Below are 27,270 nucleotides of genomic sequence, written 5' to 3'. Positions count from 1 at the left end.
TGGTCGCAAAAAGTAGTCCGTTAATTTACCTGATGAACTTTCACCTTTTGCTGACCCTTTATGCTTCGCAGAGCTAATGTGTGCTTCTAAATCACTTGCACCTTTATTAGCAACTGACACATAAGTGCCAGCTTTACATGTCAAACATTCTGCTTCCCACGGATCTCGACCTGGAAGAAAGCGTGGCAATTATTAATGCAAATCTTCTGTAAATTTGCACATTTGTTTGGGCATTGTTTCCACTCAGCTGTCTTTTTTTGTATTTTATTTTTTTTATTTCTTTTCAATATTAAAATAACAATTACAAATACAGAGACAAAAAAAAAAAACAATGAACAAAGAGGGTTACATTACTTTATGACAAAGCTTATAATCATTACACCTTAAAAGAGAATTCATGCAATAGAATTTTTTGAATTCCTTAGAGAATTATTTTAGAATATCTTTCATGAAAATAAGTTTGCTTTGAAAATGTACACTTATGAAAGTAAAATTTGTCAAGAAAAAGTAATAGATTAATTATAACATTTAAATGAGAAGGGTCTAAATTCAGAGATTCACCAAAAATCAAACCAAAATACTCCCAAAAAAAGTTTATAGTGTACTGGGTAGCAATTATGTATAATTTTAATAGAGATTACAAAGTTGTTATCTTCTTAGAAATAACAAAAATGTTTGTCGTAAAAAATATATATATATTTTTTATATTTGTTTTAATATATTTTTATATCTAATATTTTTGTTGTTCCAGATAAAATAACTTTGTGGAGAAACACTATAATTTATATAATTGTTATATTATTGTTTATGAAAACAAGATAAAGTTAAAGGTATTTTAGAGATGTCATAGTTTAAACTGAACTGAAAATATGATTTGGAATGACATTCCAAAGGACGAGTGGAAAAGTCCACTAACTCAAACCCCCCCATAGCCCGATCAGCTATCATAACACTTTATTTATTAACTGGGTTTTAGAATTCCAAATAACTACTATAATTTTGTCCAATTTTCCACAAATCTCCACAGGTACATCCAGTGCCACTGCGGGATAGATAACCCAAGATAATCCATCTGCTTTGGACAGATCATGCTGCAATCAGGAGTTTAATAAGATGTACACATTTAAGTTCTGATCTCTTTTTCTGATCTTTACATATAATTAATTATACCTAAGTATTTTACTTCAGATTTGACTGGGATGTCACAAATATTAACATCAGTGGAATGTTTTACCGAATAAAGTTCACATTTGTGGATATTAAGATCTAAACCAGAAGTAGATGAAAAAAAAATAAGTATGTCTAAAGCTAAAAAAACTTGAACTTTATTTTTCAAAAATAGAGTTGTGTATTAATATTGCCACAGAGATAACTTTCAAATGACTATTATGAATGTGGGTGGCTAATAATTGCATCGGAAGCAGAAAAAGATATGGTGAGATTGTACAGCCTTGACAGATATCTCTCTTAATTAAACTAAATTAAACTTATGGGTAGTATCGTGTTGTAATTTGATTGAAGCATTGATGTTATTATACAAAGTTTGAATTGCACTAATAAAATTGGGGCCAAAACCAGAAATATTCAGGGCTTGAGAATAAAAGGGAACTCAACAGAATCAAAAGCTTTATAAAAAGCAAGAAACTGTCATCAGGGATCAAATCTGAGTAATCTAAAGTATCAATAATAAGACTAACATTGTTTGAAATAAGTCTTTCTCTCATGAAACCTGACTGATATTCATCAATTATATAATCTAGAACACTTTTAAACTTTTTAGCAAAAATGATGGCTAATATTTTGTAGTCTGTACTTAGGAGGCTTATAGGTCGCCAATTTTCTTCTTGTGCATGGTCCTTTTGAGGTTTGAGGTTTAGAGATCAAATTTTTAATGCCCTGAGTCATAGAGGGTGGGAGAGTGCCCTTATGAAGACTTTCTAAAGAAACTGAGGAGAAATGGAGAAAGATCATTTGAATATTTCTAATAAAAATCTATGGTCAGACCATAATTTCCAGGAGATTTATTTAGTTTCAATTTGTAAATCGCCTCAAAGATATCTTTAATTTGAATATGAGATTCACACAGAATCTTGCCATTATCATAAATTTTGGGCATATGGTCCATGTCAAGGACTTAGCTGTCATTTGCTGCTACTGTCAAACAACAGTTTGATGCCGAACACAACAGCGCTTCACACATTCGCGGAGAGATTGACACACTGGAATTTGGCCAATAGTTGCTGCAAGCCTCTTATAATCGACCAATTGGTGTGCAAGAAGGCGGTACTTACAAAGAGGGGTTAAAGCAATGCAAATAAGCATACACACATAATTAAGTATTAGACCAGATGCACATCATAATGCAACTAAAGTCGAATCCCGGACATTTTCGCAAATTTAGAAATCCCGGCCGAACGCTTTTTTAAGGTCCGAAAAAGAGGACGTAAGGTCACCCTACATAGATGTTCTGACAGACAAAATAAGGATAACAGTGGACATTTAATCATATATTTAGGCCAGTGACAAATACAGGGACAAGTACATGAAATAAAAATGAAATATAAACTATCAGGTCAGTTATTCAAATTAATAAATCCTTAAATAAACCTGGAGAATATGAGGGGAAACATTCCAGTTCGATTACACTTTTCCATTCCTGTTTTTCCCTTCACAACATGAACACATGAACACAAATGGCATTTACAAAGTAAACATAGAAAAATAAACATAAAGTAATTATACTGTATATCAGACTGTTGAAAGAGACAATTGATCTTGCTTTATACAAATGTCAAATTAACTCAGTTATAAGCTATAATATGATCAATCTATAAGCATTATGCTGCTGCATCAAATGCACAAACAGTATAAATTCAAGTCATGAAAATAATAAGGCAAAAATACAGAACTGAATTTCATAAACAGATGAATTCATCTCAGGGTCTGTTGTGCATCACTGAAGAACACCCACCCTTTAAAAACCTTCCAAATGTCTTTAATGAGCAATGTCAATTAATATACGCAATCATAACCACATGAATGTATTATTGGAGGCAAAAACCTCCAAAACTTGTTAAGGAGCCCATCAGTTTTCTATTTCGTCTTTTAAGCCTTTTTAAAAACCCTTGTTTTTTTGAAACCCTTGTCAATAGTGTTGTTTTGCTGCTTATGCAAATGCAGTTACAAAACAAATCATATAATACAATAATTTTTTCTTATTGGCATTTTGTCATCTCAAACAAAAAAATTAGTGCAGTCATATTAAAGGTGACTAGCTTAATGTCAACTATACAGCAGTTAAAACCATTTTTAGGTTTACTTCCCCAAATACAGTGTCTCTCTGATGCTGTCAAAACATTTAATTCTTTAATCATTTGTTTGAGCATCTCAACCAGCTCGACATAACAATATGGCTGAATGGAGTGAGTTTGGGGCAAAACTAACTTTGTCCAATTGTATATGGGGAAAGTGTTGGGGAAACCTTTTTGAAAACAGTCTGTTTTATTCCCATTTGGTGACGAAAGTGGTCCAGAAAATACATACTTCATCTTTAAACTGGGAATAAACATTGAAGAAGCTTTGTATGATTGTTTCATGTTTAAGTGTGTGTCAACAACATTGTGTTTTGAATGTCAGGTGCAGAGGGATTATATACAGTATGTATATATATATATATATATATATATATATATATATATATATATACACACACACACACACACACACACACACACACACACACACACTGATGAGCCAAAACATTATGACCTCCCACCTAGTATGTTGCTGGTCCTCCGCATGCCGCCAGACCAGCCGAGGCATGGACTCTACAAAATAAGAGCTGCCAGCAGCCAGACGACCAGCAGCAGAGGTGCAGAGGCGCTCTGTATCTCTGATCTAGATCTTTCCAATCCTGTGTCATTCATTCTCCTGTGCCCCTCTGTGAGTTCTTCAGGAAGAGTGGTGGGTTCCTCAGGTGAGATAGTCGAGTCCTCAGGCAATGGCTCCACAGATGAAAACAAGTTTTCACTCACTGCGAGGCAGAGAGAGTTTGAAGATCAAATATTTGTTGTATATAGATGGATTAACATATTTGTAGATTTGATACTCATAGAATCATGTAAGGCTGCATTACCACAGATGTTCTCCTCACATGATGGTAAGTTATCTGGACACTCTGAGCAAGGTTCTCCAGACTCATATGGTCTTTGTCCCTTAACATTTCCTCTGGAGATGGATGGATGGATGGATGGATGGATGGATGGATGGACGGATGGATGGATGGATGGATAGATATTAATGCATTATTGAATCTTTAATACTGAATATATTTAGTACTGAAACACACTTACTGGGGGGAGTAATTGCAGACAAGCACAGTGCTATTTTCAATACCCAGACCCTCAACAGTGTCACATAAATAAGTAGCACAGCCAACTTTATTGCTGTTTGCCCACACCATCTAGAACAACAACAGAGAAAATTATCATCACCATCCGCAAAAGCGGAGGCAGACCATGAGCTTTTCGCAGCTGCAGGACACCTAGGCTTTTAGAGCCTTCTATGGTTCTGTCATATTTTAACGTTAATTTTTTCCACATGTATTTATTTCCTAATTTATTTATTCCCAATTTTATTCTATTTTAGTTCTAGAGGGAAGACTAGCAGCTGTACGTCATCGCACCACTAGCTAGGTAACCCCTAGCCAATCACATGTAAGCCATTGCTTTATAAGTCTGCTCACAATCACATTGCTGTTTCAGTGTGCTAACATGGAAACCTCCACCACCCCACCACCACCTGTTGAGTCCCGTCCTGCACGGGGGTAGGCTCCTCACCCCCACCTCCTATCTCCAGCAGGATATGACAGTTCCGAGTACAACTTCTTCGGACCGCCAGACGGGGCTTACGCCAAAGAGAGACATTACATTTCTTAAAAATAGTACGTTTAGTTAAGGTTCAATGCAGGCAATTGCTCACCTGAGTGTAGAGGGGACACATTGGGTTTTCAGAACAGGCATTGTTTTTATAGTCATAATCCACACGCTCACCAAACCTGTATGTAAAAAAAGAAAAAGAGAAAAAGTTATCTCTGGAAAGCAATTTCTTACTGAGTAATAATGATACTGGATATCACAAATCATTGGCATCCATCTATTCTCATTTATATTAAGAAAATTGTCATACCATTCCAGCATTGTTTCAGTTGCATTAAATGGTTTATCGCTGACAAAGAGACTTTGTCCAATATAAAGCTCTTTATTTTTCGGGTTGGTTCGCAAGGTACATTTTGATGCATATGCTTCCGCCTGAGAATGCAGATTCTCGTCCCACACCTCAATCAAACAGAGACAAGAGCAGATGTAATTAACGGTATTGTGTTGTTGGTACATTTGGGACAGAAGAACAATTTGATTTGGGCCTAGGGACACACAACCAAATTAGCAAAGCAAATTTTTTTTTTAAAGCAACAGAAAAACTACAGCACAACTACATTAGGACACAACTCGATGATCATGTTGAAAATGTTGATGAACATTTACCAAAACAAAACATACAAGGAACATTTGCATCACATTTGCATCACAAATTTCTTGGCCTAATTGTCCATTGTGAATGTCGTATCTCTGAATGAAGACTTTTTTAACAATTATGTATAAAGACTACATGTACATGCACTGCTAATCCAGATACAAGGAAAACATTTGTGGCAGGGCGGAGGGCGGGGCCGGGTCGTGATCCTACGCACCCGGTCCCGTATTAGGCTAATCAAGCCTCTGAGGTTTAAAGGCCGACTGCGTGCGGGAGAGAGAGATCACATGTCCGCTGACGATCTCTCTCTCCCGATACTCTGCAGTCGGCCTTTAAACCTCAGAGACTTGATTAGCCTAATACGGGACCAGGTGTGTATGATCACAACCCGGCCCCGCCCTCTGCCCTGCCACAACATTATTCGAGGTAAAAGTACATTTCTCAGTTGTTTCCAAGTCTTCAGTGTATTATTGTTCGATATGTTGCATTAATACAAATTTAATGCTGTCGGTTTTTGACTCAGAAGCAGCTCTGTAATAAACATTATACTTAACTGTTACTGTATAAGTAACTGTATGCTTATGATTTCTATGCTGATAGATCCACCACAACAGAAATAATTTAATAGCTTTTTTGTCCACATATTTTGCTGAGGCAAGTGGCTTATTTTGGGCTTGTTCTTCCAGACCAGGTTGCTTAATTCTCTTGTGAGATCTGGCAACAGTTCAACTGGTATTTGGATTAAATTCCAGGGCATTTCCCACATTTTACCCACAACGCATACACAAGAAAGTTAGACGGGAAGGCCACATGGGGGTTTTATTAAACACACACACACACACACACACACACACACACACACACACACACACACACACACACACACAGTGCTGTGCTCCAGTGGTCTCATATATCATTCACATTCCTCAGCAAGACGAACACATTGCGCAATTCAATTCTCTGTATCCACACACCCACAGAATCAAAATCAATGTCATATAAAGGATGATATTATGTCTTATAATACAAGCTTTGTTCTGCACTTAATGTTAAATGGCATCACATTCGACTAACTCACATGCTAAAATTGTGGTATGTTGTATGCACAGCCACATGGTGAGTGCTATATAATTGTTTTTCTGTTAAGTTTTCATGTTGTACTTTTAATCACATTTACGGTATTATTTAGGCTCCCTTGTGTTTTGAGAAAGTCTAGTTAATTGCGCCCATGAAAATGCAACGAGGACTCCATTACCAACGTATTAATTGGATAATTGTTGTTTACAGATGTAATGAGGCAGCAGAAAAGTAATTCCTGTGATTGATGGCAGATAATTATCTGTAATGACCTCATAAAGGAATTCTTCATATAGACTGAAGAGGGGCAACAGATTTATATGCGATACACAAACACAGAACTCTAGGCCAATGCTGAGGATAAAAACATTAGCACAGTCCCCAAGAGATGAGAAATCAGACTGAGACGTAACACAGACGTGCCTCGGAAAGTTGTTTTCTGTTTTCAGTAAAGCTTATGGCTTCTAGACCTACAATGTTTATTTGGTCTTGAAGAAATAGATTATCCCAAAATTTTAATTTGTAAGACTGGGGGCCTGAGTAGCTCAGCAAGGATTGAAAATGACTACCACCCCTGGAGTCGCAAGTTTGAATCCAGCGTGTGCTGAGTGACTCCAGTCAGGTCTCCTAAGCAACCAAATTGGCCCAGTTGCTAGGGAGGGTGGAGTAACATGGGGTAATCTCCTCATGGCCGTGATAAGTGGTTCTCGCTCTCAATGGGGCGTGTGGTGAGTTGTGCGTGGATCACGGAGAGTAGCATGAGCCTCCACATGCTGTGAGTCTCCGCGGTGTCATGCACAACGAGCCACATGATAAGATGCGCGGCTTGACGGTCTCAGAAGCGGAGGCAACTGAGACTTGTCCTCCACCACCCGGATTGAGGCGATTTTTTAAATAAATATATGTTGTACGCATTTCAATTTGATAACAACTCCATCAAATTTAATTGAGTAATCTTTAAATAATAATAATAACAATAATAATAAAAAATTCTATGTAAAAAATATTTTACGTTTTATTTTTTTAACGTTACACACAATAATGTAATGGAATTTTGTTATTAAATGTAAAAATAGGCTAGATGATTTCATTGTTAGTTGATGCTAAAGAAACATGCTAAGCCTAACCCAGTCACTATAGTGGAGGAAATGATGTCGCCAAAGGGTTTCAAATACAAAAAAGTGATAACTGTTGTCCGGTATGGTGTAAACATCATGTGAGTCAAATTTGTTGAGAATTGGACAACATTTGTTGGAGAAGTAGCAAAAACAAATCTGTGCATTAGCTGATCACTTGGCGGCACCATCTTGAAAATGCTCAGGTACCATCAGAACAGGATATTAATACTGCACACCAAGTTTTGATTTGATATGTCAATGCATTTAACAGATACGAAAGAAAGAAAAGAATCCAAACAGAGCTTTATCACGATTTTCGGACAATTTATTCAAAAGTCGTGAGCAAAAAGGTACATTTTGGGGATTTCTTGACCAGTGTGTGGCACTGTCACCAAACTTGGCATGAGTACTCAAATCATAGTTGCAATGATGCACACCAAATTTCGTTTCAATAGGACAAAGTGTTGCTGAGATATGCTGAGTTAGTCTGCACCATTTATTTATTCAACTTTACAGTGCTCTAGATTCACTAACTGCACATTTGTGAAACTACATGTATGCTTAGCCGTTAAAAGTTACTGTTTAAATCTACAGCTATGGTATTCAACAGGCTGCCTCAAACCATATTATTGTTGCCCGAGTGATGTTGTCATCACATAAAATTATGAATATGTATGAATTTTGAGGTGTACAGTTTTTAGAGCATTTACAGTAATTCTCTGTATATGTATGTGTATATATATATATATAACTGCTGAACCATTATAGAGGGAAAGAAATGGCAAACGGATAAAAAGCGCGTGTTGATAGCAGTTTGTGCGCGCTCATAGTCACTTTAAACATGCACAAGCTGAGTCTCTATTGCTTGTCACTGCCATAGCGCAAATCAACCGAGTATCAGTTGACAAGCGAACTCAACAGAGGTATACGCTCGCCAAAATAAAAGTCTGTTTATCCATGCCGCATGCAGGTTAAGAAAATATTACATAATAATAATAATAATAATAATAATACTAAACTAATAAAAACAACAATTAATAGTTCAAATCTCAATAATCGCAATTCGATTTTTTGGTAGAAATCAGTCCTAGCCATATAATAGCTTAGTTTGAGGAACCGACTTAAATGTCGATGTTCAGTAAAAATCATCAAATCTCATTCAAGTTTCTGCGTATTCAAGCTTGGCTGTTCACGATAAATTATGATACATTTTAAACCGATGGAGTTTAGCATGATTGACGTCAATCCGGTCGTGATGTGAGTAAACATGAATGAGATTTAAGAGCTGTACTGATGTCCAAGATTTTTGGTGAATAACAACTTAAATTTCCTTTGTTTTCGTTGAATGTAAAACGCCAGCTCCAAATATATATTTATAACTTTTCCTTTAACTATATGGTTCTAACTATTCTTTGCTTCAATTGTATATAAAATACGTAGTCACGTGGATCTCTTACCACTCTCTGCATGAAGGCAGCGCTGGGCTGAACCTTCGATCGTAATTCGTTGTGCATGTTCACGATGGTTGATTTCTGATCCTCAGTCAGGTGACCGTCCGCTAAACTGAGAATAACCCAAAGCCCGACACACTGAAGGGCCACATTCCGGTGCATGCTGATTGTGTGACAGCTCTCCTCCCAAATATGCAGCCAGTGTTTAGATAAAAGTCCTCAATTGTCTGATTCTCCTCAGTGGTCTTGTCCTCTTACTTATCCAGAGGTCTTGTCTTGTCAGTTGTCTTTTAAAGTACGTAAAAGTGTATCCCTCAAAACAGAGAGAGAGAGAGAGAGAGAGAGAATGTTAGGCAGAAAGAAGGGGAGAATAAATAATAGAGAATGTGTCTCAATCGCTGCTTTAGTTTCCCAAAAAGTGCAGGACCGTTTTAGCACCCCAGAATGAAATGCCCACCCTTTCTGTCCTGTCGTCAAGCCGCCCTTAGGTCATATTACAAATCTCTCACATGCACACAAACACATGCTCCAGCAGCTAGAAGTTTGACATTGACTCATCGCCTGCTGTCCGACTTGATCCAACAAAACAAGATTCAACACGCAAAAAAATGTCTTAACCATTATTTTGAGTTAGTTGTTTTCCAGTAAAAATATCCAAACATCCTTAAAAATGAAAAATGAAATATAAGTAGTTGTACAATAAATACATTATAATGCATGTATTTCAATGTTAGTACAGTAGATAAAGACACCTAATGTAAAGTGGGGCCAGTTTGTCAATTCAAAAGTGTATGTAGATATTCCACATGATTTAAAAATATATATATTTACCAATGTATCATTTCCACAAAATCTCAAATTGTGTTTTGTGTTAAAAATAATTTTGTGGTGGAAAGACGCTGATGGAAATTATATTTGAAACTTTAAAAAAAAAATTATGTCTGACTCCTTTGTCTTGCTAAGGATAATTCCTAAATACTCACTTGATCTCTTCATTGCATTCCTCACATTCATTACATTCCTCAAACTATTCCCGAACAATGTGTGCAGTGTGGCAGGGCGCATTATCCTGCTGAAAGAGGCCACGGCCATCAGGGAATACCATTGCCATTAAGGGGTGTACCTGGTCTGCAACTATGTTTAGGTAGGAGGCACGTGTCAAATTGACGTCCACATGAATGGGTTTCCCAGCAGAACAGTGCCCAGAGCATCACACTCCCTCCACCGGATTGTCGTCCTGGTGCCATCACTTCCCCAGGTAATCGGCTCACACATACACGGCCGTCCATGTGATGTAAAAGAAAACGGGACTCATTGCACCAGGCTCCAACATCCAGGTTTGACGTTCACATGCCTATTGTAGGTGCTTTTTGTGACACATTCCTGCCGTAACTATCATTAACATTTTCGGTGACTTGTGCCAGAGCAGACCTTCTGTACATTTTGGACCAAATGGCATAGCCTCTGTTGCCCTCATGCATCGATGAGCCTTGGGCGCCCAACACCCTGTCACCGGTTTGTGACTTGTCCCTCCTCAGATCACTGTCTGTAGGTACTCACCACTGCTGACCGGGAGCATCCCACAAGCAGTCATCTGATCTGGTCATAACAATTTGGCTCTCAGGTCTTTACTCCTGCATGCAACATGTTGACTACGAGAACTGTTTGTTTGCTTAACATCTACCCAGACCTTGACGCCTAAAGATAATCAACGTTAACCTGTGAGTGGTCTTAATGGTTTGGCTCATCAGTGTATATTCTGCTCAATAATGATATGTGCTTGATTTTTCATTGTTTTCTTCAAGCATCACTTGGTTCATATTTCATCTCAAGCATGCTCTTCATTAACATATGAGTTAATCTGTCACTTCAGGCAGCTAGTGCTGCTCATAAGTCCATATCACCACCTACAGTCAAATAAAAAGTTCAACGAACAGGATTAAAAGCAAGTCAATGCAATCATATATGTTATAAACCCATTTCATTTTCTCCACATAGACTAGACCACATTCAGAAACACTTAAGTAGCATACACATTTATATTTCTAACAGTATATTTAACCAAAAGTATATGATGATGTTTATAAATCAACCCACCTACAATCAAGTAGAAAATATTTAATTTTGCTTTAGAGTATGGGCTTGAACATATTCAAGAATGCTTAAAAGAAAAGAGGAAAAGTCAAAATCATCATTAAGGTCTAATGGAGACATGGACTTCAAGCTATACATCCATTAAGCTTCTCATTGTGGTAATGTTTTCTCTACATTCCTTCTTCAGGACATTTTGACCTTTTCTGTTCCAATACAACTTAACTGTTTTAGTTCATGATTATGCTTATGGAAATGTCTAGCCAATTGCTAATGTCCTCTATTCCCTGTATTACCATAAACTCAAGATTGGAATTTATTTCATTTTCCATGGAAAATCAATCAGAACATGATTAATTTCCCTGATGTACTAATGTCATAAAAATGAGCACCATTGTCTTTCGAAATTCTTTAGATAGAAACATCCTCTTCCTATAAAAAAGAGGAGGTGGTCACCATTTATGTTGGATGATTCAGAGCAGTTTGAAGAACAGTATAAATATACTGTCGGTTCATATTAGGGGAATACTTTCAAGAGTGGCTACATCTGTGAACAATAAAGTAAAAGTCTTAGTAAACACAAATCGGCGATTAGAAGACAAGACATTACTTCGCCAATCGCTAGATGTTCCCATTAGCATAATCGCAACATAAAACAGTTAACTACTGTTGTAACACTGGAATAGAAATGGTAGAAAGTTCCTGCAGAGGAACTGGGGAATGTAGAGAAACAATTACCACAACGAAAAGCTTATTGGATGCATTGCTTAAAGTCCATGTCTTCTTTAGGCCTTAATGAAGATTTGACCTTTCCCATTTGCTTTAAGCATTCTTGAATATGCTCTACAAAACAGTAAAATCTATAAATAAAAGGCATTTGAAAAGTACCAAAAGGTTTGATGAGATAAACGTTTAACAACATTCGTTTAAGAGAAAAAAGTTGAAATCTGTCTGTTTTTAATAACAATCGACCAACGGGACAAAGTGCCCGAAGTAGATGAAAAGCAAGGCAAAATGCTGATTACGAAAGTGGGTTTGTGTGGTACAAGCAACATTTAACTTTAAGTCTTTGAGATATGAGAGGGCATTAGTCATACAGTATGGCATGTCATAGCACACACATCTAGTTGAGAAATGACAGAGATAACAGTGGATGTAAGTTGATTCGATCTACCCTTGTTTTTCATGGAGCTGTGCTGTACTCATGTTACTAAACTCATTTCCTCTCTACAGTACCAGGCTCATCTCTCTCCAATGTGGATTCACCCTAACGCTTATCCTGTTTGCAGGATGCTTCCTAAAGAGGGTCTGCCTAATGGCAGGTTACACGAAACAAACTGTCAATAACTGTAAGTGACGCCAGCAACATTCCTAGCCTGCATTACAGCCGAGCTGGTAACAGAGAGGATTATTTGATTTGAAGGATAAGGTCTGAATGATTTAAACATGTTTGAGCTCAGCCGTTCCCTTTGCCCTGTAACTATGGTACATTTTAAGCTTGCCTTGCTATCTTGATAACAATTTAGGGAAAGACTGTAAAAACTAGTGTTGGGTTCGAGTCCACCTTAGACGAGTCAGAGACTTCAAACAATAGAGTCCAAAAGAGGACGAGTCGTACTCAAAAGGTAAATTGTCTGCACTTATATAGCACGTTTTTAACCTTAGAGGTTCCCAAAATGCTTTACACTGTGTCCCAATCACACAAACACCAAAAGTGGCAGAGCTGCCATGCAAGGCACTAGCCTGCCATTGGGAGCAACTTGGGGTTCAATGTCTTGCCCAAGGACACTTTGGCATGTGGAGTCGTGTGGGCCTGGTATCGAACCACCAACTCTGCGATTGGCAGCCGACCCACTCTACCACCTGAGCCACAGCTGCCCCACAAAAACACCTCTGTTGCATTTCATATTCATATTTTATGATTAGTTTCAGAATGAAAGCATACGCTTTAGGTGTATGAAGACAAAACTGTCCTTCAACACACATTTAAACGTTTGTTGCATTTTCCCCTCCACTCAAACACAGACTAAAGATAGTGAAAACTGCGTTAGTCATTTCAACTATTGTTATTATTGTTTTGAATGTAAATGTAGATTTTATTTCTACTTCTTTTTCAATTTGTCCTTTCAATTTAGTTTAGTTTTATCTCAAATGATCCCTATCTAAAGAAATAATAGTTTCTTAGCCTCTATCTGCCAACTGGTTTGGGAAAATTGCCGTAGAGTGGAGTGGTGGTGGCGTACTGGGCTAAAGCACAGAACTGGTAAGCAAGAGGTTGCTGGTTTGATCCCCACAGCCACCACCATTGTGTCCTTGAGCAAGCACTTAACTCCAGGTTGCTCTGGGGGGATTGTCCCTGTAATAAGGGCACTGTAAGTCGCTTTGGATAAAAACTATCTGCCAAATGCATAAATGTACAACACATACAAATTCAACTTGTTACATGAACTTTAGCTTTGTACAATAACTCTGCCATCAAATAGTCTATAATTAAATTATATATATATAAAAATTTAAATACAAATTTTTGGCCAACATATCCTAATACATTATTTTGCATGGTTGAATTTTGTGAATGGTGGACAAATGCTGTAAAAGAGCAACACTTCATATCAATAATAAATAGGTGCTGTTTTATCTTATAAGAGTTGCAGTCTGCTTTAGACTATATAAAAGGTTAACAGCTAATTCATCCAGCTATTATGGACCAGTTCAAGCTGAAATCATTGAGTGGACCACAAGAGGGTCGTGTCTAGAAGGGATCCCTCTCATGTCAATGATGCGAGATTCTTACACTGCATAAATTTGAAGACTTAGCAATGAGGAGTGCTCGTAAAATAATATTTTATATGGACTGTTTTGATAAATGGTCATTCTTGATGACCAATTCAAACTCCAAAATAATCTTTTAACCTAATAAATGTTATAACTTAGCATTGTGGTGCCAAAGCTATACTGTGTGAAACGATGCGGTGTTAGAATATTTCAGAAAGTTGTTTAGCAACACACAACCAACCATATCTTTCATATCACGTCTTTCAGATGAGACGTTAAACCGAGGTCCTGAATGTGGTCCTGTCTGTGGTCATTAAAAATCCCAGGACACTTCTCGTAAAGAGTAGGATTAAAGGAATTATTATTATTATATATTTCCTCAGTGCTTACCTCATTAATATGCATACACTTTGTATGTCGCTGAATCTTTCATGCTCTGTTTCCATTCTCCACTGAGGGAAACCAGTAAGTGTCGAACAGTGATGACAAAAGCGATAACTGGCATGACAAAAAGACAGTGTTTTATGTTCCCCGTCTGTCGAAGAAGCGACACTAGGGGTCTCTCTTGAGCGCCCCTAGTGTCGCTTCTTCGACACAACATCTCGTTCCCTCCATCAGGGAACGGCGGTTACATATGTAACCTAGACGTTCCCCGTCTGTCGCTCTCTCGACGTTGTGTCGAACAAGTGACACTAGGGGCGCTCAAGAGAGACCGACAGACGGGGAACGTCTAGGTTATGTATCCCCGTCCATTAATGGAGGTTACATACGTAACCTAGACGTTTTCATGGCATATTTCAGAAGACGAAAGACGAACAGAGACGATTTGCTTGCAACATTACCACAGAAAACCAGCTCCATTGACAGGTTGAGTGTCCATCGAGAGCTGCATTCATCCAATCCTTGTTATCGACCAAATCAGCACCGCAAATAAGAACATTTACCGGGGGTTTACGAAGGTACAGTGTGAAACATTGTAACACAAATACCCAGGATTGCTTATTAACCCAGGGTAAAGTATGAAACAGGATAAAGGGGTTTAAAATGACCGGGGGTTAACATTTTCAAGTGTGATGTGGGTGACTTGACTCAATGAAAACGTGAAGCGAGCACCGTCTTGGCTGCACAAATGTTGCGTGCCTAGCGAAACTGCCTTGTTTAGTTATTATTGGCTTCATGCCTGTCTCTATTTTTTGTCATGCCAAATGTTGTACAGTATTATAGTCTCTGTAGTAACATGATGAGTGTGCCTGTGTGCATGGGTATGTGTGCATGAGTCTGTTTGCTTAACATGGAGAAACAAACTCTGGCTACGTCTACGACATCAGGGGTGCTACAGATTCATAAAGTGCCCTTTTTAAGCCATACGTAGTGCTGCATGTTCTTCCCAAGAATGTAAACGTATTTTTATCAGTCCACAACATTTTATCCATGTAGCAGTGGTTTTTGGGAAACTTCAGGCATGCAGCAATGTTTTTGTTGGAAAGCAGCGGCTTCCTTCGTGATGTCCTGCCATGGACACCATGCCTGTTTAATGTTTCTGTATAGTAGACTCTTGAACAGAGATGCTAACAATCCCAAAGTCTTTAGCTGTCACTCTAGGGTTCAATTTAACTTCATTGATCATTCTGCATGTGCCCTTTTGAGTCATCTTGGCTGGACAGCCACTTCTAGGGAGAGTACCCACAGTACTAAATCATCTCCATTTATAGACCATTTGTCTCACAGTGGACAGTTGAATATCTAAACTCTTCTAGGTAACTCTGTAACCCTTTCCAGCCTTATGCAAAACAGCAATCGATTGATCGTAGCTCTTCTGATATGTCTTTTTTGTGAATGGTCCACATCAGCAGATGCATCTTGTAAATAGCAAACTCAAAATGTTTGAGCGCTTTTTGTTGGTCAAAGTATCTCTAACCCGTACCTCCAATCTAGTTTCATTAATTGGATGCAACATTTGCCAACTCCTGACCCTAAATAGCTTGTGTTGATGTCATTAGCATATTGGGGTTCACTTACTTTTTCCACAAAGTGTGACTGCTTAATGAGATGTGTTCAATTAAAGACATAAAAGATTATAATTGTATGTGTGTTGTTAGCTTAAGCACACTGTGCTTGTCTATACTAGTGACTTTGATGTAAATGAGATCACATTTTATTTATGACCAATTTATGCAGAAAACCAGATAATTCCAAAAATTATTTGATTAAACATACTTTTCTTTTTTGCAACTGTATCAGTCTATGTCCAGTGAGGCTTCCAGTGATTATAGAGATTTAGGATTAAAATGGCATTTGTGTGAAAGGGAGCAAAAGTCATTGTTTTGGTAGTGTTCATTTTATCAGGAAACTGCCCAGATACGCTCAACCAGCCACGTAAATGACGTAAACAGTTGAATTGCGTCATACTGCCATCTAGTGGTGATTGTATGTTGAATTCACAATTGTTATAAACAATCAGTGATCTACCATAAGTGTAAACATGATAAAAAAACATAATTGCATAGATGTTCTGACAGATAAAATAAGGATAACAGTGGACATTTAATCATATGTTTAGGCCAGTGAACACAACATAAATGGCATTTACAAAGTAAACATAGAAAAATAAACATAAAGTAATTATACTGTATATCAGACTGTTGAAAGAGACAATTGATCTTGCTTTATACAAATGTCAAATTAACTCAGTTATAAGCTATAATATGATCAATCTATAAGCATTATGCTGCTGCATCAAATGCACAAACAGTATAAATTCAAATCATGAAAATTATAAGGCAAAAATAATTACCCTTACAGAATTGAATTTCATAAACACATGAATTCATCTCAGGGTCTGTTGTGCATCACTGAAGAACACCCACCCTTTAAAAACCTTCCAAATGTCTTTAATGAGCAATGTCACAAATACACACAATCTTAACCACATGAACGTATTATTGGAGGCAAAAATATCCATTGCCATTGGCTCTAAACCTCCAAAACTTGTTAAGGAGCCCATCTGTTTTCTAATTTGTCTTTTAAGCCTATTTAAAAACCCTTGTAGAAGTCAATAGTGTCTTTAAAATCTTTAAACTGGGTATAAACATTGAAGAAGCTTTGTATGATTGTCTCATGTTTAAGTGTGTGTCACAACGTTGAGTTTTGAATGTCAGGTGCAGAGGGATTATATACAGTTTATATATATATATATATATATACATATATATATATAGCCAAAACATTATGACCACCCGCCTAGTATGTTACTGGTCCTCCGCATGCTGCCAAAAAAGCGCAGACCTGGCAAAGCATGGACTCTACAAGACCCCTGAAGGTGTCCTGTGGTATATGGCACCATTACATTTAGCAAGAGACCCAGACCTTTAGGTGTGGCTAGATTAGACATTCGCTTCACTTGTGAGTGGTCATAATGTTTTGGCTCATAAGTGTACTTCTCCTTTAAAATGTGATTTAAGTGTGTCACAACACTGTGTTTTGAATATCAGGTGCAGAGGGATTTCATTTATTCCAATCCCTCACAAAATAAGAGCAGCCAGACGACCAGCAGCAGAGGTGCAGAGGCGCTCTGTATCTCTGATCTAGATCTTTCCAAACCTGCGTCATTCATTCTCCTGTGCCCCTCTGTGAGTTCTTCAGGAAGAGTGGCGGGTTCCTTTGTAGCGAGGGGACCCTCAGGTGAGACAGTCGAATGTTCTGAGTCCTCAGACAATGGCTCCACAGATGAAAACAAGTTTTCACTCACTGCGAGGCAGAGAGAGTTTGAAGATCAAATATTTGTTGTATATAGATGGATTAACATATTTGTAGATTTGATACTCATAGAATTATGTAAGGCTGCATTACCACAGATGTTCTCCTCACATGATGGTAAGTTATCTGGACACTCTGAGCAAGGTTCTCCTGACTCATATGGTCTTTGTCCCTCAACATTTCCTCTGGAGATGGATGGATGGATGGATGGATGGATGGATGGATGGATGGATGGATGGATAGATATTAATGCATTATTGAATCTTGAATACTGAATATATTTAGTACTGAAACACACTTACTGGGGGGAGTAATTGCAGACAAGCACAGTGCTATTTTCAAAAGGCAGACCCTCAAGAGTGTCACATAAATAAGTAGCACAGCCAACTTTATTGGTGTTTGCCCACACCATCTAGAACAACAACAGAGAAAACTATGATCACCATCCACAAAAGCCGGAGGCAGACCTATTGCACAAAAAAAGACCACACAAATAACATGGACCGTGTTGACAGCATGTTCAAACAATGTTTCAGTTCCCACAAAATTGATTAAAAGTTATTCACAGTGCATATTTTCACCTGACAGTAAATATACCTTAGCAACAGTAGACCACTAGAGTGTTTTCCATTAGGTTCAGCACTGGACAGTACATCGATTATTCATTACTATTATTATACAGTATTATAATTACATAAATACTCAATTCTGGTTGATCAATGGCGCCATCTAATGGTCTGATATTTCTCAGGAACAACCGCACATCCACAAAAAGTGCATATAATTGCCTACCTGAGTGTAATGGCCACACATTTTGTTTTCAGGACAGGTATCATTTTCATAGCCATAATCCACATGCTCTCCAAACCTGTAAGCAAAGAAATGTGTCTTAAATTCTTACAGTATAATGCTATTGGATATCTCAAAACATCAGCCTCCATCTATGATCCTCATTTATATTTTAATAAAGACAATTGTCATACCAGTCAAGCATTGCTTTGGTTGCATTAAATGGTCCAGTGGTGACAAAGAGATTTTCTCCCAGAGAAAGGGTTATAAGTTCAGGGTTGTGCTTCCAGATACATTTAGATGCATATGTTTCCGCCACCAAATGTAGTTCCTCGTCCCACACCTTAATCAAACAGAGTGAAGAGCAGCTGTAATAATGGCCTCCTTGTGTTGTTGGTACTTTTTTGACAGAAGAATAATTTGATTTGGATGCACAACACAACCAAATTAGCAAAGCAAACAAAAGTTGAAACACAATGGAAATAAAACCACAGCACAATAAATGAAGACGCAGCACAACTAAATTGAGACACAACACATCAATCATGTTGGAAATGTTTATTACAGTCAATTTCTAACGAGCATTGTTCAATACTGAAGCCACATTTCCAAAACTCTTCATACAGTCTGCATGACCAACATGAATCTTGGCCAAACAGGTAATCTCACCTCCAAATCTCACTCAAACAAATGGCACTTTTCCACGGCACGTTACGGTTCGACTCAACTCGACTCGCTTTACTTTTCTGAGCTTGCATTTCCACTGCAGTTTAGTGCCGCCTCAACGTGGGTGGGATTATAGGCTAGTAGTTATACAACACAGTTGTGCTGCTTCTACTGCTGTGAAATCATCTCAAACACGACACAAACTGACCAAAACAATAACACAACCGCTAGCTGTTAACTACTAGCTTACTGCGCTACATAAAGCAGTTGTTTGACAAGTGTAACAGTTAAATTGGTCGGGTTGTTTTAGAAGCTTCCAGTAGCTGATCAACTAAATAAAGTGAAGCTTTCAAGCAGAATATAGAGTTAAGGTAACAAAGCGTACCATCCTCCATCATGGATCAACGCCAGTCCAGGGCACTCTCCCTCCCATTGCTCAGCGGTCTAGAGAGTGTCCATTTGGTCGAACCACTTCCACTTTTCCCTTCACTGTTGGTAGGTCCGGTGGTAGCCGTGTGGCCAACAGCTGAGACACTTCCTGAGATACTTTATTGTTTCAGCTCATCAGCTATCGAGTGGACCGTCTGCACCTTGTTTATTGACCACGGCGTGGTTTTGCGCACAGCCATTTCTTTTCCACAATTCGAAAGGCATGTGAACAAATGATACTGTTATCGCTGTTGCTAACTTTAAAACTAGCGGGTTGATGTCGCGTGTCGGCAATCCAGTGATGCTGGTAGTGACGATTCTCGCTGACCAATCAGTGATCTGCAGGATTTTGATGTAAATTTAGTATCGGCTCGGCTCAGCTTGGAACCTCGACCAAGGTGGTACTAAAAAGGGTAGCAGGTACTATCCACAGTGGAAAACCCCCAAAAAGCGAGCAGAGTCGAGTTGAGTCGTGCAGTGGAAAAGCCCCTAAACAAAACACTTCACATAGGTCTCAAAATAAGCTTGTTCCACCATAACACTGGCAACAATTCTCATTCAGAAAACATACATTTAATTCATATCACACTGACCTAAAAACACTAACAACAGGGAGCATTACATAAATGATTAACTTTTATTTTTAAAGTTCACATAAATCAGCATTTCATTATAGAATAACACCTTTTTACTGTACTAAAGCATACTGTATGTAACAAGAATGAACCAGAAATGCTGCAATTTGTTTTCTTTGTATATAGTACTTTATTTTCTAGTGCTGTAATGATAATTAAAAAAAAAGTCAACACATCAACAACATGTGTAGTCTAATCACTGATTGTGAAGTACAGTGAGGGTTCTAGTCCTCCCACTCTCTTGCATTTGGCCACAAGTTCTCATCAACATCACATCCGATGTCTTCTCTGGCAAGTCATCTTGGAAAGTGCCTTCTGGAATGTCGAATCCAACCCTGGCATTCTTCAAGTTATCTGGTCATGTGGATGGTGGTCATAAACTTTCTACCTCCATGAAGAGAAATACTCCTCTATGGGGTTAAAGAAAGCGAAGTATGGAGGCGGGAATAATACAGTACTGACATCCTGGCCACAATATCCCACACAACAACGAAGGTAGGGGAGTTTGATGCCCCACGCCTTCTATCCTCTGCTGGCACAAGTCCATTATGCAGGTCATCCAGAAAAGAAAAAACCTCTCTGGATTGTAGGGGCCAATGAGTGGTTTGTGTAACAGCAAACCATCATTGGACAGTGCTGCACACGTTTTAGCTCCTCTCTGGCCTGGGACATCCACGGTTGCTCTTTGTCTAATCACATTTCTTCTCCTGCGCCGTGTTTTTGCCAGGTTGAATCCAGCTTCATCCACAAAGATAAAAGTATGTGGAGTTCGGCTGGCTTCCATCTCCATTACCCTCTAAATTAGTGACAGTTTTACATGATGCATAACTGTGTATGTACCCTGATTGGTTACTGAACAGACATCTTACCTGGACGTACTGATACCGGAGTTCTTTTACACGTTCACTGTTTCTCTCAAAGGGTACAGTGTACAATTGCTGTAGTATGAATGACAAAAGTGTTCGTGGATTTTGAAAAATGTGGTCATTGAATGCATTTTGTCTGTAAGAAATGAAAAATGATTCACAGTTTGGTCCGGATAGACTTCTGTTTCGCTGAATGTGTGAAGAGTTTTGAAAATGTGGCTTCAGTATTGAACAATGCTTGTTAGCAATTGAAAAAAGCTGTAATATTTCCACAAACACACACACAAAATACAAAAAAGCAATAACTGTTGTCCGGTATGGTGTAAAGATCACGTGTTGGAAAAGTAGCAAAAAAGCTGATCACTTGGTGGCACCGTCTTGAAAATGCTCAGGTATCATCAGATCATTTGGGACGATGAATAAATGATTAAATAATTTTTGGGTGAACTTTTCCTTTAACTATTCTTTGCTTCAATTGTATATAAAATACGTAGTCACATGGATCTCTTACCACTCTCTGCATGAAGGTAGCGCTGGGCTGAACCTTCGATCGGAATTTGTTGTGCATGTTCACGATGGTTGATTTCTGATCCTCAGTCAGGTGACCTTTAGGTGTGGGTAGATTAGACATTCATAATGTTTTGGCTCATAAGTGTACTTCTCCTTTAAAATGTGATTTAAGTGTGTCACAACACTGTGTTTTTAATATCAGGTGCAGAGGGATTTCATTTATTCCAATCCCTCACAAAATAAGAGCAGCCAGACGACCAGCAGCAGAGGTGCAGAGGCGCTCTGTAACTCTGATCTAGATCTTTCCAAACCTGCGTCATTCATTCTCCTGTGTCCCTCTGTGAGTTCTTCAGGAAGAGTGGTGTGCTCCTTTTTAGCGAGGGGACCCTCAGGTGAGACAGTCGAATGTTCGATAGTCGAGTCCTCAGACAATGGCTCCACAGATGAAAACAAGTTTTCAACCACTGCGAGGCAGAGAGAGTTTGAAGATCAAATATTTGTTGTATATAGATGGATTAACATATTTGTAGATTTGATACTCATAGAATCATGTAAGGCTGCATTACCACAGATGTTCTCCTCACATGATGGTAAGTTATCTGGACACTCTGAGCAAGGTTCTCCAGACTCATATGGTCTTTGTCCCTCAACATTTCCTCTGTGGATGGACGGATGGACGGATGGATGGATGGACGGATGGATGGATGGATGGATAGATATTAATGCATTATTGAATCTTGAATACTGAATATATTTAGTACTGAAACACACTTACTGGGGGGAGTAATTGCAGACAAGCACAGTGCTATTTTCAAAAGGCAGACCCTCAAGAGTGTCACATAAATAAGTAGCACAGCCAACTTTATTGGTGTTTGCCCACACCATCTAGAACAACAACAGAGAAAACTATGATCACCATCCACAAAAACCGGAGGCAGACCTATTGCACAAAAAAAGACCACACAAATAACATGGACCGTGTTGACAGCATGTTCAAACAATGTTTCGGTTCCCACAAAATTGATTAAAAGTTATTCACAGTGCATATTTTCACCTGACAGTAAATATACCTTAGCAACAGTAGACCACTAGAGTGTTTTCCATTAGGTTCAGCAATGGACAGTACATCGATTATTCATTACTATTATTATACATTATTATAATTACATAAATACTCAATTCTGGTTGATCAATGGCGCCATCTAATGGTCTGATATTTCTCAGGAACAACCGCACATCCACGTATCAGACCGCTCATCCGGGTATTGCGAGCCATGTTTATTGCTCTTTTTTTCTGCTTTTCTTCTTTATGCCACTTTCTGCCTTGTGCACCTGATAATTTGGTTATTTCTTCACTCATTTTGTGCACATATGATAAGGATCCGATTATAATATAATCATGTAGCACTAGTGCACAATATATAAGTAGAGGGTCACACAGTGTTCACGAGAGGGAGCACATCCGACTCTCCTGCAGAGCCTCTCTGTCATTTTGTGCACTAGTCAACAACTGCCCATTTTACCTAGGCCACGGGCCAGCCCTGCCTACAATATAAAACCATGTCATATTTATTTGCTAATTTGAGTAAATTCAACAAGTAAATAAATGTAAAAAAAAAAAACAATCAAAAAGAAAATCTTGCATGGTTTCACTGTTTTTCTTTTATTGTTGATTTTGTTGCTTCATTTGGTAACTTTTTATTTTGTAAAAAAACTTGTAGCAAACTTGCCGCACATTATTTTCACAAGGTTTGCAGCTCTTCACAGGTTGTGGTGAACCTGCAGCAAACCTTTGGCGACAATGAAGAGTTTGTGGCAGAGCTCATTTACATGTGAAAATAATGAGCGGTGAATTAGTCAGAACTCTTCGTTTTTGTAAGAGGATCTAGCCCATAGAAATTCCCTCAATGTTGATCCCTGTAAAAGTCATGCAGTTTTGAAAAATAATAACAAACAATCATACACACACTTAACTGAAATAGTTTCGGTGATGCCGTGACAAAAAGTGCATATAATTGCCTACCTGAGTGTAATGGCCACACATTTTGTTTTCAGGACAGGTATCATTTTCATAGCCATAATCCACATGCTCTCCAAACCTGTAAGCAAAGAAATGTGTCTCAAATTCTTACAGTATAATGCTATTGGATATCTCAAATCATCAGCCTCCATCTATGATCCTCATTTATATTTTAATAAAGACAATTGTCATACCAGTCAAGCATTGCTTTGGTTGCATTAAATGGTCCAGTGGTGACAAAGAGATTTTCTCCCAGAGAAAGGGTTATAAGTTCAGGGTTGTGCTTCCAGATACATTTAGATGCATATGTTTCCGCCACCAAATGTAGTTCCTCGTCCCACACCTTAATCAAACAGAGTGAAGAGCAGCTGTAATAATGGCCTCCTTGTGTTGTTGGTACTTTTTTGACAGAAGAATAATTTGATTTGGATGCACAACACAACCAAATTAGCAAAGCAAACAAAAGTTGAAACACAATGGAAATAAAACCACAGCACAATAAATGAAGACGCAGCACAACTAAATTGAGACACAACACATCAATCATGTTGGAAATGTTTATTACAGTCAATTTCTAACGAGCATTGTTCAATACTGAAGCCACATTTCCAAAACTCTTCATACAGTCTGCATGACCAACATGAATCTTGGCCAAACAGGTAATCTCACCTCCAAATCTCACTCAAACAAATGGCACTTTTCCACGGCACGTTACGGTTCGACTCAACTCGACTCAGCTTTACTTTTCTGAGCTTGCATTTCCACTGCAGTTTAGTGCCGCCTCAACGTGGGTGGGATTATAGGCTAGTAGTTATACAACACAGTTGTGCTGCTTCTACTGCTGTGAAATCATCTCAAACACGACACAAACTGACCAAAACAATAACACAACCGCTAGCTGTTAACTACTAGCTTACTGCGCTACATAAAGCAGTTGTTTGACAAGTGTAACAGTTAAATTGGTCGGGTTGTTTTAGAAGCTTCCAGTAGCTGATCAACTAAATAAAGTGAAGCTTTCAAGCAGAATATAGAGTTAAGGTAACAAAACGTACCATCCTCCATCATGGATCAACGCCAGTCCAGGGCACTCTCCCTCCCATTGCTCAGCGGTCTAGAGAGTGTCCATTTGGTCGAACCACTTCCACTTTTCCCTTCACTGTTGGTAGGTCCGGTGGTAGCCGTGTGGCCAACAGCTGAGACACTTCCTGAGAGACTTTATTGTTTCGCTCATCGCTATCGAGTGGACCGTCTGCACCTTGTTTATTGACCACGGCGTGGTTTTGCGCACAGCCATTTCTTTTTCCACAATTCGAAAGGCATGTGAACAAATGATACTGTTATCGCTGTTGCTAACTTTAAAACTAGCGGGTTGATGTCGCGTGTCGGCAATCCAGTGATGCTGGTAGTGACGATTCTCCCTGACCAATCAGTGATCTGCAGGATTTTGATGTAAATTTAGTATCGGCTCGGCTCGCTTGGAACCTCGACCAAGGTGGTACTAAAAAGGGTAGCAGGTACTATCCACAGTGGAAAACCCCCAAAAAGCGAGCAGAGTCGAGTTGAGTCGTGCAGTGGAAAAGCCCCTAAACAAAACACTTCACATAGGTCTCAAAATAAGCTTGTTCCACCATAACACTGGCAACAATTCTCATTCAGAAAACATACATTTAATTCATATCACACTGACCTAAAAACACTAACAACAGGGAGCATTACATAAATGATTAACTTTTATTTTTAAAGTTCACATAAATCAGCATTTCATTATAGAATAACACCTTTTACTGTACTAAAGCATACTGTATGTAACAAGAATGAACCAGAAATGCTGCAATTTGTTTTCTTTGTACATAGTACTTTATTTTCTAGTGCTGTAATGATAATTAAAAAAAAAGTCAACACATCAACAACATGTGTAGTCTAATCACTGATTGTGAAGTACAGTGAGGGTTCTAGTCCTCCCACTCTCTTGCATTTGGCCACAAGTTCTCATCAACATCACATCCGATGTCTTCTCTGGCAATTCATCTTGGAAAGTGCCTTCTGGAATGTCGAATCCAACCCTGGCATTCTTCAAGTTATCTGGTCATGTGGATGGTGGTCATAAACTTTCTACCTCCATGAAGAGAAATACTCCTCTATGGGGTTAAAGAAAGCAAAGTATGGAGGCGGGAATAATACAGTACTGACATCCTGGCCACAATATCCCACACAACAACGAAGGTAGGGGAGTTTGATGCCCCACGCCTTCTATCCTCTGCTGGCACAAGTCCATTATGCAGGTCATCCAGAAAAGAAAAAACCTCTCTGGATTGTAGGGGCCAATGAGTGGTTTGTGTAACAGCGAACCATCATTGGACAGTGCTGCACACGTTTTAGCTCCTCTCTGGCCTGGGACATCCACGGTTGCTCTTTGTCTAATCACATTTCTTCTCTTGCGCCGTGTTTTTGCCAGGTTGAATCCAGCTTCATCCACAAAGATAAAAGTATGTGGAGTTCGGCTGGCTTCCATCTCCATTACCCTCTAAATTAGTGACAGTTTTACATGATGCATAACTGTGTATGTACCCTGATTGGTTACTGAACAGACATCTTACCTGGACGTACTGATACCGGAGTTCTTTTACACGTTCACTGTTTCTCTCAAAGGGTACAGTGTACAATTGCTGTAGTATGAATGACAAAAGTGTTCGTGGATTTTGAAAAATGTGGTCATTGAATGCATTTTATCTGTAAGAAATGAAAAATGATTCACAGTTTGGTCCGGATAGACTTCTGTTTCGCTGAATGTGTGAAGAGTTTTGAAAATGTGGCTTCAGTATTGAACAATGCTTGTTAGCAATTGAAAAAAGCTGTAATATTTCCACAAACACACACACAAAATACAAAAAAGCCATAACCGTTGTCCAGTATGGTGTAAAGATCATGTGTTGGAAAAGTAGCAAAAAAGCTGATCACTTGGTGGCACCGTCTTGAAAATGCTCAGGTATCATCAGATTATTTGGGACGATGAGTAAACGGTTACATAATTTTTGGGTGAACTTTTCCTTTAACTATTCTTTGCTTCAATTGTATATAAAATACGTAGTCACATGGATCTCTTACCACTCGCTGCATGAAGGCAGCGCTGGGCTGAACCTTCGATCGTAATTCGTTGTGCATGTTCACGATGGTTGATTTCTGATCCTCAGTCAGGTGACTGTCCGCTAAACTGAGAATAACCCAAAGCCTGACATAATGAAGGGCCACATTCCGGTGCATGCTGATTGTGTGACAGCTCTCCTCCTCTGGACAAATATGCAGCCAGTGTTGGATAAAAAGATAAAAGTAGATAGATAAAAGATAAAAGTCCTGAATTGTCTGATTCTCCTCAGTGGTCTTGTCCTCTTACTTATCCAGAGGTCTTGTCTTGTCAGTGGCCTTTTAATGCATTTAATGCAAGTATCTCCCTGAGGACAGAGAGAGAAAGTTAAACACAGAGAGGGAGAGAAAAACTGAGAAAGTGTCTCAGAAGCTGCTTCAATTTCCCAAGATGTGCAGGATCCTTTTAGCACC

The 27,270-nt window shown here is 38.6% G+C and overlaps 1 protein-coding gene across 2 annotated transcripts; it reads right to left on the bottom strand.

The window, feature by feature from the left end:
- Positions 1–586: 586 nt before the first annotated feature.
- LOC127619117 (uncharacterized) lies at positions 587–27,257 on the bottom strand. Of its 2 annotated transcripts, none has more exons than XM_052091881.1 (12): positions 26,821–27,257; positions 23,910–24,058; positions 23,719–23,794; positions 22,471–22,580; positions 22,262–22,353; positions 22,007–22,159; positions 21,697–21,791; positions 18,784–18,932; positions 18,593–18,668; positions 18,103–18,212; positions 17,894–17,985; positions 587–4,033 (listed from the first exon to the last, which is right to left on the bottom strand). In XM_052091881.1, the coding sequence occupies exons 1-12, from the start codon at positions 26,974–26,976 to the stop codon at positions 3,828–3,830; spliced, it is 1,464 nt and encodes a 487-aa protein (XP_051947841.1). In that variant the 5' UTR covers positions 26,977–27,257; the 3' UTR covers positions 587–3,827. The 2 variants fall into 2 exon arrangements, with proteins under 2 accessions (XP_051947841.1, XP_051947840.1); XM_052091880.1 differs by lacking the exon at positions 587–4,033 and adding an exon at positions 16,347–17,791.
- Between the last annotated feature and the right edge of the window lie 13 nt (positions 27,258–27,270).

This window comes from Xyrauchen texanus, chromosome 25 (assembly GCF_025860055.1).
Source record: "Xyrauchen texanus isolate HMW12.3.18 chromosome 25, RBS_HiC_50CHRs, whole genome shotgun sequence".
Taxonomy (NCBI): Eukaryota; Metazoa; Chordata; class Actinopteri; order Cypriniformes; family Catostomidae; genus Xyrauchen; species Xyrauchen texanus.
Note: the sequence above shows the minus strand (reverse complement) of the source record. Positions and strands in the feature narration are given on the sequence as shown.